Source organism: Eurytemora carolleeae, unplaced genomic scaffold (genome assembly GCF_000591075.1).
Source record: "Eurytemora carolleeae unplaced genomic scaffold, Eaff_2.0 scaffold67, whole genome shotgun sequence".
Lineage (NCBI taxonomy): Eukaryota > Metazoa > Arthropoda > Copepoda > Calanoida > Temoridae > Eurytemora > Eurytemora carolleeae.
In genome coordinates, this window is record NW_019396097.1 from 208,610 (window position 1) to 220,922 (window position 12,313).

The 12,313-nt window shown below is 35.2% G+C and overlaps 1 protein-coding gene across 2 annotated transcripts; it reads right to left on the reverse strand.

The window, feature by feature from the left end:
* Nucleotides 1-39: 39 nt before the first annotated feature.
* LOC111694842 (E3 ubiquitin-protein ligase MSL2) lies at nt 40-11,648 on the reverse strand. 2 transcript variants are annotated; one of them, XM_023463877.1, is made up of 15 exons: nt 11,080-11,648; nt 10,320-10,406; nt 9,878-9,958; nt 8,978-9,123; nt 8,061-8,502; nt 7,452-7,699; nt 6,252-6,462; nt 4,341-4,393; nt 3,677-3,843; nt 3,039-3,113; nt 2,326-2,572; nt 1,951-2,046; nt 1,514-1,813; nt 549-720; nt 40-211 (listed from the first exon to the last, which is right to left on the reverse strand). In XM_023463877.1, exons 1-15 carry the CDS (start codon nt 11,155-11,157, stop codon nt 107-109), a joined length of 2,508 nt encoding a protein of 835 aa, XP_023319645.1. In that variant the 5' UTR covers nt 11,158-11,648; the 3' UTR covers nt 40-106. The 2 variants fall into 2 exon arrangements, with proteins under 2 accessions (XP_023319645.1, XP_023319646.1); XM_023463878.1 differs by lacking the exon at nt 11,080-11,648 and adding an exon at nt 10,939-11,004.
* Between the last annotated feature and the right edge of the window lie 665 nt (nt 11,649-12,313).

A 12,313-nucleotide genomic window follows, 5' to 3' on the forward strand; every position in this document is an offset into this window, starting at 1 on the left:
CAACCCTCATTTTTTCAGAATTTCACGAATTATGAAATATAATTTGGCAATTTTTGGTTTTTTATGCTTTAAAAGTATTGACAGGTTTTAGACTTTTCTCTTTGTTTTAATCCACCGAAATATCAGCCTCTTCTGCAGCTTCCGTTTCAACAGCCTCTATTTTAACAGCCTCCATGGGAACAACCTCCTTTTTGACCCCCTCCTTCAAGACCTTAAACAAAATTAGTTGATAATTTACAGAAACAAGATACAAAATTTTAATTTATTTTTAGAGGCAAAAATTCAATTTCTGGATATTTTTAAATACAAAAAACAACGTGTTTTTGACATTGTTTTGGTAGTGGGATATTATGGTTTTTGATGTATACTAGAGAGAATATTAAGTTTATTTGTTTGTGTTTTTTAAACTTTTGTGTAAAAACTCATATTAAGAAATATCCAAGGTCTACGCCATCTGGTTGAAAAAAATAGAAGGATTGGAAAATTAGAGTTTGCGGCAAGTGGCCAGTTCCTTTAGAGGCAAAACACAACTTGTACATTTCTCTGACCTGGGTCGAGATTTGTTGGTTATGTTGCCCCTTGAGAAGAGACATGAGGTTGACAGTCTGAAACCGGATTGCTCCGGATGGGTCTTTGGTCTGAACCCGGATAGATCCGTTCTTAGTTTGAAGCCGGATAGAGTTTGCTCCGTTCAGGTTTCCTCCATTATTTAACCCAAGCCTTGACAAAAATAACTCAGATCACGGTACAATCCGATTAATCCTTGTTTACAAATTTAGTGTACTGCAGTTTCTGGTGGGAATGTAAACAAAACTCGGTCTAAGTTTGTTTGTGTTCCTCCAAATAAGTTGCATAATACTTTCATTTAAACAAAGATATGGAGGGGGGGGGGGGGGGGGGCCGGGGGCCGCGATTTAAAAATTCTGGCTCGAGCCGTAATTCTTTAAACCCGACTTTAAGATCCAATCTTCGATCCAACTCTGACAACAGCTTGTCACGTGATTGACAGCTGCAAGATTTTCGGCTCGACTTAAGGAGTTAGGCCTATTAAAAATAAAACCGACCTTGGATGGTTTAGTGGAGATCAATGTTGAATCTTTTTCTCATAAAAAACCCGGAATGCGCCAATTCCTTCCATGAAAATCCACCAAAAGAATATTAAACCGTTTTTTGGACTCAACTCTGTGGAAAATAAGATGCAGCTTGAATCCGAAAGCTCAAGCCGTAAATAAGGCCCAACAACAGCTTAGTCCCGAGCCGTATTTTCCCGAGTTTTTTAAATCGCGGGCTCAGAGATGTATCTCAGATTAGAAAGAAAAGAAATTAATTTTTTTCGTTCCGGCAATTACATTTTATTGCGCGTTTTCCTTTCTTTTGAACCATGTACATTGTACAATCTTAAAAGTTTGGATTTTTTATCAAGGTTTGTCACTTAATGAATGCTTCTATCTCTGACACTCTTGAACATATAAATGATTGAGCATCTATTTCATTGATTGATTGATTGGTTTACCTTGTGTACGGAGCAGGTTTGAGACGAAACGAGGTTGGAATAACCCTGGCTTTGATTTCTCTAGGTTGAAGTTGATCTACAGGTCGGAGCTTGAGACCAGAGGAGGAGAAGGAAGAGGTGGAGAGGGAGGAGGTGGTGAGGGAGGAGAGAGGAATAGAAACTGCAGATAAAGAAGATGCGGGAACAACACGAACAGTTGACATAGATGATTGTGTAAAGGATGAAGAGGGAAGAACGGAGAAGGAAGATAACGAGGAAGGGGGGGAGAAGGAGGAACCTGGAGATGATCTGGAAACCAATCTGAAATAAAAATTTTCTTAGAAGATAAGTGTAGAATAGCGCTTATCTACAGCGTTTGATCTCTATCACTGTAACAACTTTTAAAGAAAGAAAAGTAAGGGTAAAAGGGGGAAGATTAAATCTGTTTAAATTAATACCTGTCTGCTAGAGGAGAGGATCCTACAAGGGTTGTGTAGGCGGAGGGAGAAGACAAGTTTACAACAGGGATTGTATTAATATCAACATCAGTCATGCTAAACAATCACAACATTTCATTATTAAACTCATACTAAACACACGATATTTAATTAATTAGAAAATTAAACCATGAAAAATTTCGATCTAGGCTGAAATCCCAAAATAAAAAAGGGGCACTCCAACCAAATTTTGGACGTCAAATGGCAAATTTTGATTGTGTGTAAAGGGTAAAGAAAATTAAACACAGGTTTTTAGAGTGAACAATGTTTTAATTTAAAAATTATTATTCATCTTGCTTCGACTATCTACTTCCTCTGTAATTACTCGAGTTTCACCTGTCTATACTATCTGATATTGATGAGGGTACTCTCACCACACTCCGTCCTCCTCCTGTACTCAATCTAACCCCGGAGCTAAGTAGACTAGAACCTAGCTTCCGGGTCAACCCAGGATTACTGCCCGGCTGACTTGGTTTATTAATGGTTGTCATAAATTTGATTGCATTAGTTCCGTCAAGGTTGAGAGCTGCATTGATGTATGGTAGAACCTTCCCTCCCCCCGGTAGGTTGGGATTGTTACAACCTAAATCAACCAAAAAGATTAATTACTAGGGAAAATAGGCAAATCAATTCTTAATTTATCATCTTATCAATCAATCAATACTTTAATCAATTAATCAATTGACTCTTTAATCAAACCTAAAATCCGATTAATCAAGTTTAAATAAATAAATAGATCAATTATTTAATTAAATTAATACAGTGCGAGACTGGACACATCAGAAATCTCTAATTTATTTGTCAATCAATCGAGCAAACAATAAAATAATTTACCAATCAATCAATCTATCAAATAATCAGATAATCAACAAATCAATCAATCAAATTTTACAAGATTGATTAAGGCGTCTTTTGTAAAGGTTAGAGTTGAAAATCTCACCAACTCCAGGTTTTCAGCTCGATCTTTACCAAAAACTGTTGTTCATTTTTAACTTTGCCTTCAGCCATCAATCGACCGACAAATCAGTCAATATTGAAAAAATCCTTACCCTTGCATTTACAGTCGACGCATGCCAATCTGCTGACGTAGCAAGGACATCTCTGTCCACAACATGTTAGTTTTCCTTAAATCCAGATTAAAATCAATAAATACAGCGTGAAGCGGGATTATAATATTGTCATTAATTACCTATTTATCAAAAACCATCCTATCCCCGCTATTAGTGAAGTTATACTTTGACCCATCTTAAACAATACCATATTCATTAAATTTTTCTTATCCGATTTTTTTTAGTAATTTAAAGGAACTGTACGCGGGGTTATAAGACCCCTTTATGCAAAGAGGACAATTCCTTTTCTGAAAGTATAAGGGGGGGGGGAATTTATTGTCCAATTTCATTTACCTCATACCTCATATCTTCGAAATTTATCTAGAAGGAGTACTTGAAAATACTGAAAACCGTGGGTTACTCGCGAAGAGAGAGATTAGTATTTATTTTAGAGTTAGGTTAGATTTAGACACTTTCTGGCCCCCGCGCTGCGGCTAGGACAGGCTAGGGGGCCGATCGCCGCGGCTAGAATTGGCCCTCTCTCTGTCTTAAAAACATTGCATTCGCGATTAACACAGATTGGCCACTGCCGAATCCATGGCAAATTTTTTTTAAGTTTATCGTCTTAAAAGGCATACCCGGACATGCAGTAGCATTTCCGCATCTACATCCTCCCGCCTTCCTTTCCTTTCCTTTTCCTAACGGAGGCTTTTCCGGAGGCTTTAACAAACTCCGGCCTCCAGAGTGCGGAGAATTCCTTGGCAAAATCATTGGTGTTGTACTCATCACATTCATACTTTCCAACCTGAAAAAATATCGTTTTATTTATATTTATATACAAAATAAGTTTTGAAGAGTTGATCGCCTCTCTAGGATGATAAATTTTAGATATGATGAAGTTAAGTTCTACGATTTCACGGTTTCTTCGTCTAAGATCTTAATTCATTTGTAAATAATAATCTCAGTCCAATTGAACCAGAACAATCATTTCGTATTGTCTGTGCTCAATTTTCTAGACTTTGATCACCCAGAGGCCGAATTTAAAGAATTTGAGCCGCGGCTTAAATATGGTTGGTTCCATTTAAAATTGTATTCAATTTTTCAAGAATTAAGCCGGCACCGGTTTATGGCAGATTTAGGCGGCGGCTCAAATTCATTAAATTCGGACACTGAACACATAATAGTTTATAAAGATCCACAAATCTTACATTGTTAACCAATGCTTAATGAATTAATCTTATGGATTTAATTTAATCTTATTATATTCGATTTTGTTCCCAGTTTATTTGTAGTTAGACTTACCGATTAACATTAGATTCCCATCCAGAGTTCCCTTGTACAACCTTGGTTTCCCCCTGAACATTAGTATGTACACTGTACAGTGTTTACTATACAATTAAATAGGAGTTCCCTTGTACAACCTTGGTTTCCCCCTGAACATTAGTATGTACACTGTACAGTGTTTACTATACAATTAAATGAGCAGGTTTCATGAAAACTCAAAGACTTTGCTAATTATAAAGACGAGGCGTTGGAAATTTATCCGACTATTGTGTACGCCAGTACAGCTGTATTTTGACGTCATTGGTTATTTTGGTTGTTTGAGAGTCTAACGATCGACACTAAAACCTTAGTTATTTAACATAATTGTGAATGTTTTGTGCTAAAAATTAACTAAAATTAATTATATTAATTTGTATTTTAAAATTTATTTAATCATTTGTTGGATATGAGAGTCGTCTGGTGAATTATAGCTGAATTTTTGATAAAGTTACGCATCTCTTTTGTATCAAAAATAGCCGATAATTGTTAGTGAAAATTTTCAGATATCGTCAAATATTTTTCCTGGGATACTATGGGTTGGAATTCTAGGCGATGAAGAAGGGAGGGGACCAGAAATTTCCAATATTATAAAAGGTAAATATTTTTTTTTGTAAATGTCGTCTTCTGTTTAATCTTAGTCAAAGAAATAATATCGCATAACTTAATGTATTAAACTTACTCTTCAATTGATTTATGGGGATTTTGTTTCAAAATATCCACCATTAAAGAAAAAAATATCACAGAAAGTTTCGTTAAAAATGCGAATTAATGGACGACTTTTTACTTAGAAGTCTTTTAAAGTTGATTACAAAAGGTTTGAGGCATGACTTATTGGAGGGTTTTAAAAAGGTGGATTAAAGAAATACATTGGTGAAAATAAAACTGGGGAATATAAAGACGACTTTTGAAATCAATTTTTGATTAAATAGTTCAATGAACATAAAATACCGCAATTGAGCAGTGAACATGCAGATTGTCTAAATTTTGTCTTCAAATTCCGGAGTTTTATGTATTCAAATTCAATGAACAATTCTGATAAATTCAGGTTCGTCGGTGCAACTGCAAAGCAAAGTAACATGTATGATACTCAACTGCCACGCCAACCAAGAATAGGAGAGTCTGCGTTTACAATACGAAGGCTCTTTAATTGGATCACATGAATTCCTCACGCTGAAGATCCCGATTTTGTAAAAACTATTATTAAATTGTTAAATAAATATTATGACGTTATATTTTTCAATAATTCATTTAAATCAGGTAGAGAGAGAATTCAATCTTGAATGAAAAAGTAATGAGATAATTGATCACTGTTAAAAAGTGTAAGGTTACTTGCATAAAAGATACGAGACTTTAATTTTCTTCTTATAAACACTTCATATACTTCAAACCAAAAGTAAATGTTCCAAGGGAGCTGTTAGATGTAATTTCAAGTTACCAACCCATTAAAGGTCCTATCGACAACGGAACCATTAAAACAATTGTCTGGGTAACGATGAGGAAGATATCGTCGTTATTTCATCTGAAAAAGTGATGAATTCTGTAAATAATGTTGGTCTTTCCACTTTTATGGACTATGGACAAATTAAATATTTCAAGATAGAAACACTAAAGTTTTTTCCTTGTTTTGTTTTTAAATAACTATTTAATTCATTACAATTACAAAAGACGACATTATGAAACATCAGCAGGGTAAATATACTCAGGATTTCTGGAGAAGACGACATTTGTGACTCTCTTTCGGTACCCCAGAAAATGCGTCAAATTTGCGTAGATTTTCTGATGCGCTATCTTTAATTAGCAAAGTCTTTGATGAAAACTAAATACCAAAATTAAAAAGCAACAGAAAAAATGATGCAATATAAAAAAACTTGTTGTTGTCCTTTTCATTACCTGAGGATTAGCTCTGGGTTGTAGAATAAATGTTTCCCGGATTTTGGGATGCGTCCTAGACTTGATGAATCCCCGGAGTAAGTTCGGGTTCGACTCCGGGTTGGATCCTGAGCTTGTATTCAGGTATAGCTGGGCTGAGGAGAGAACCGATTCTGTGCAAGGAATGGAAGTAGAATATCGTCTGGAGTTCGGCGGGGAGGGAGTCTCAGATCTTTAAAATAATTCTTAAAAATTACTAAAATATAAAATGTGTCAAAACCTTGAAATCTAAATGACGAAAATCAATTTTCAGGTTTAAGTCTTAAGAAAGACAATATGGGCGATTGTAAAACATGGGGCAAGAAGACCAGATCGAAGGCCCCCCTTGTACGAAAGCTTCTTAAACGCTTAATCATTCTCATTTCAAATTAAAGACATTCGAAAATGTTGTGTTTCCTCTTGATTACTAAATACTTAAGAAATGAGGGCGATTTATATAAAATCTTTAAATTTACGCAAATCTGTTCCCACCTAGTATAAATTCGATAGAATACCATGTATGGGGGGAATGTAAACAATGGTTTGACAGTACACTAGCCTAGACGCAGAGCTTCCAGATGTATGGGGGGGAATGTAAGCAATGGCTTAACAGTACACTAACCTAGATGCTGAGCGTCGAGGTGTATGGGGGGGAATGTAAACAATGGTTTGACAGTACACTAACCTACACGCAGAGCGTCGAGGTGTATGGGGGGAATGTAAACAATGGTTTGACAGTTCACTAACCTAGATGCTGAGCGTCGAGGTGTATGGGGGGGAATGTAAACAATGGTTTGACAATTCACTAACCTAGATGCTGAGCGTCGAGGTGTATGGGGAGAATGTAGACAATGGTTTGACAGTACACTAGCCTAGACGCAGAGCGTCGAGGTTTATGGGGGGAATGTGAACAATGGTTTGACAATACACCAACCTAAACGCAGAGCGTCCAGGTGTATTGGAGGAATGTAAACAATGGCTTAACAGTACACTAACCTAGATGGTGAGCGTCGAGGTGTATGGGGAGAACGTAAACAATGGTTTAACAGTACACTAACCTAGATGCAGAGCGTCGAGGTGTATGGGGGGAATGTAAACAATGGCTTAACAGTCCACTAACCTAGATGCTGAGCGTCGAGGTGTATGGGGGGAATGTAAACAATGGTTTAACAGTACACTAACCTAGATGCTGAGCGTCGAGGTGTATGAGAAGGAGTCGGATAGTATTCATGTTTTATGGATTCTATGGATTCCATCTTCATGGAATCCACTTGGATAAAAGGAGTATTCTCAAGAGAGTATTCATCCCTGGATAACCTGGATTCATCCCTGGATATTCTGGATTCATCCCTGAATACTCTGGATTCATCCCTGGATAATCTGGATTCATCCCTGGATAATCTGGATTCATCCGTATCCATATTTTCACCCTGAAATATAGTCTTGAAAGTTTTTAAATAAATTTTAGAAGAGAAAATGCTGGATTTCTCATGCATTCATGATCAGACTCTTTTAAGGGTACCGATGAAACTCTGACGTGTTATAAATGGAGGTACAATACAATCCATTTTCATATTTTTAATAATATTTCCATTCTCCACAGCAATTGTTGAGCATAGAAACCCCATGGAAACAAAAATGATATTTGTAAAATTTAAAAGTTAATTTATCTCTAAATCGAAGTACAGGGTATATATATTGTTTTAATAAATGGGAATCCAACAAAATGATTAAAAAATGATATTAAAAAATTCCCTGAAAACATAAATCTCCGGAAAAATTCGCACAAACCTGATCATTTAAAATATCTTCTTTTCCTTCCCTCTGATGAGTCGAACTGTGAAGCTCCAAATCATAGTTAAGTTCAAGTTTTACCATGGGATTTAGTTTCACGGTTGTATATTCCATCCCTTTTCCATCCGTCCGACCCGTGGATTCATCCAGACTTAGATTTGACTTGGTGGGAGAGGTTCTAATATTATCACAAGGTTCAGTTTGCTCCGGGGACAGGGTTGAGTGCTCCGGAGTCAGAATGTGCTCGGAGAATGGTTTAGGATTGAGGCGGTTATGATCTAAGCTCGATATATCGGAAGAAAGACGTGTTTGATCCTGTTCACGGTTTGATTGATGGATTTCCTCTTCCTCGGAGTAAACCTCTTGTTTGACCTGTTGAGAAGGTTGCCTGGAGAACCCTGATCCACTAAACCCAACCCTGTTCTTCATCTCACTTTCTCTGTAACATAAATTTGTCTATGTGAGAACGCGTAGTTTAAAGTGATCCTCAATGCAAAGATGCCACTGCCTGATTTACAACGGTACCCTTGAAACCTTAATCTGATCAAAAATGTGGAAGATTCAGTCGTTTTTCTGACATGCAATATGTGAGTTTCTCTGTTGGTTCATCTTAGCAAGAACCCGCAAATGAAAACATTAATATCTAATTCATGGTTGATCAGACAAAGCTTTTAAGGGTACCGACGTGAATAGAGAATTTCGATCTTTCCTGAAATTAAGCTTACAGTCCTTTAACTCAATCGCAATTTCAAGAAAGTTCTCAAAGTCTATTTATTTAAATTTATTACAGATTTAACGGACTAAAATTGTATCTTTGCGTTTTTGTTTCAATATCCACATATTTTAAAGGATTAATTTTATCTATCGGACGGGATGACGAATAAAAAAGTGTTGACCTTGGTAAAATGACGAACCTGATAATCTCGAGCATCCCGGGGCCAGTGTCTGTGTTCTCCTGAAAGTTCTCGTAGAGCTTGGTGACTTTAATCAGGGAGCAGAGTTTCCGATAACTCTGGATTAGAAGACGAAGCTGAACATTCTCCGTATACAGAGAGTAATCCTTAAACCAATTTATTCATCCTTGATTTACAGTAAGTGATAATAATCATTAATAATTGTATCCTGAGCTGAAAACTTTAGAAAGAGATATCCTTAATCCCAATTACTTAATCTAAGCATCCAATGGGCACACTTTTGATTTCTTCTTAAACCACTCTTTCATAGTAGAGAAAAATCACAAACCGGGAGTCCCTCCTGTTTCTGTATGTTGATCTTAAATGGCGCGCAATATTTCAAATTATTGGCTTCTTATACGCGACTCTGATTGGTCGATCTTTTATCACTTTTCAGGATACAAGTACAAGATTAGGTTAGTCTTCATATTAAGAAAAAGAGAAGATCAAGCATTAATCTCGATATCCACCATTCTAAAGTTTTCAGCTCAGGGGAGGGGGGGTATTAATTTTAAAGATCTGGACATAAAAAGCACGTTTTTTTACCCCTTCTCATACTTATAATTTTAATTTCCCTTTAAAACTCGTATATTTTTCCCCCCTAAAAATTATATATCTTCCCCAATACAGGAAAAACATACCTAACTCCTGGGTAGAAAAAATTATTTAAAAACAGGGAGAGGGAAAGATTTCTTAGGAAAATATACATCCCTTAATGCATTTAAAGGAAAAGTTAGAACATATGAAAATTCAAATAATAAATATAGAAGCTATAAAGAATCCATCAGAGCGATTACATTTTAGCAGTTTTCGGAAAAAAGGTTTTATGGATAATAAATTAATGATAAATAAATTTAATTCCTTGCACCAACTGCAGGAGGGGCGGAGTACTTTAACCCCACCCCTGCACCCTTTACACACATGATGCTGGCACGAACTCTCCTAAAAAATATGAAAATTTATAGAATCCATTTTCTGCAACATTTTGCTAAAAACGTTATGTAAAGCATAACGTTTAAAAAAAAGATTTTATTTCTTAACAATTTTCGGTTTTTAATGAACTTCCCAATTAAAGGTATTTTTATTGATCCAACACCTTGTACAGTTAGTTTAACAATGTATATCCTTTTATTGATCCAATATCCTGTACAGTTAGTTTAACAATGTATATCCTTTTATTGATCCAATATCCTGTACAGTTAGTTTAACAATGTATATCCTTTTATTGATCCAATACCCTGTACAGTTAGTTTAACAATGTATATCCTATCGATAAAATTCTTAAATATTTTTTTAAAGTCACCTCAGGAGTGTATGGTTCAGTTAGTAGATGTTCACATACAGTGCAGGACATGGAGTTCCGTAGCATCGGTAGTATTCGGTATATATCCTAGAAATAGTAGGTGAATATCAAAGAAATATTCGGTAAATATCCTAAAATGTTCGGTTAATATCCTAGAAATATTTGGTAAATATTCTAGAATTATTCGGAAAATATCCTAGAAATATTTGGTAAATATCCTAGAAATATTTGGTAAATATCCTAGAAATATTTGGTAAATATTCTTGAAATATTCGGTAAATATCCTAGAAATATTTGGTAAATATCCTGGAATATTTGGTAAATATCCTAGAATAATTGGTAAATATCCTAGAATATTCGGTAAATATCCTAGAATATTCGGTAAATATCCTAGAATATTTGGTAAATATCCTAGAATATTTGGTAAATATCCTAGAATATTTGGTAAATATCCTAGAATATTCGGTAAATATCCTAGAATATTCGGTAAATATCCTAGAAATATTTGGTAAATATCCTAGAATATTTGGTAAATTTACAAGAAATATTCGGTAAATATCCAAGAAACATTCAGTAAATATCCTGGAAATATTATTTGTATTCTCAATGACCAGCCTACCTGCCAACTATTAATATTATCAGGATTAATCTCAATGACCAGCCTACCTGCCAACTATTAATATTATCAGGATTAATCTCAATGACCAGCCTACCTGCCAACTATTAATATTATCAGGATTAATCTCAATGCCCAGCCTACCTGCCAACTATTAATATTATCAGGATTGGCCTCAATGACCAGCCTGCAGGCGGCTACATAGAACTTGGTAGCGTTCATGTCTCTGTAGATTATTCAAACATTTTTAAATTATCTAAAAATCAAAATATTTTTAGTCAACAAGCATTTTTCTGTCTTGGTTGTATTAATTACTTTTGTCTCTCAACTTTTAGGAGATAACAATTTTGTGGTTAAGAACAGTTTTAATGAAAGTATAAAATTTTATGTAGAATGGATAGAAAAGTCTGTCGGTGGTCTCAAAAAGTCTAAATAGCGACAAATTTTAAAAATTTTAAACCTGTTCAATAATCATGTTTTATTATAGATGTACAGGTCGTCATTAATGCATTAGATCTTTAAGGTTAATTAAATTTCGTCTGCAGTCTCTGTAAACAGTATAATTTCAATTTTTTTGACAATTAGCGTGATTCAGTTTGACCCTGTTGCTAGAAGTCAACACATTAAAGCTATCCGAACGTGAATGTTCTATAGCCTGATCTATATCATCCGAATCTGGTCCATCATAGAGGTATAAAACGAAGAGGTAAAGCTTAGCTCAGATGTACACAACCGACCTCCCTATTAATTAATTAAAAGAGTGGTCGGTTGTGTACATCACGATATGTTTACGTAAATAACACTGTACATTTGTAAATCGAGTGGTCGTATTTCTAAGGGGTATTTTATGGAATTGACCAATTTTTAGATTTTCTTTCTTTATTTAAAGAGAATTCGATGATGTATCTAATTGTCAATACTTATATTCAAATATCTACATCAAACCACCCCTTAGAAATACGATCACTCTACATACAAGTGTACAGCGTTAGATACGTAAACATATTGTGATGTATACAACCGACCGCTCTATCAATTAATTAATAGGGAGGTCGGTTGTGTACATTTGAGCTAAGCTTTACCTCTTCGTTTTATTGTGGTCCATAATCATGTTATCAATTCATCTAAGGGGTCGACCAATTGAATAATGGTTTGTCTGCTAACAAAAATAAGGATGAAACTAATAAACAACATTCAGTCATTAACGATTTCAAACAATCCATTTGCACGTTTTAGGACATTTCACATTTTTAATAACTAATCTTTTCCATATTCATGACAGTGAAATATCGTTTGCACTAACGATTGATCGGACTAACGTACATTCGTACTAACGTTTATTTGGACCAAAGTTCATTCGCACTATAGTGCAAATGAA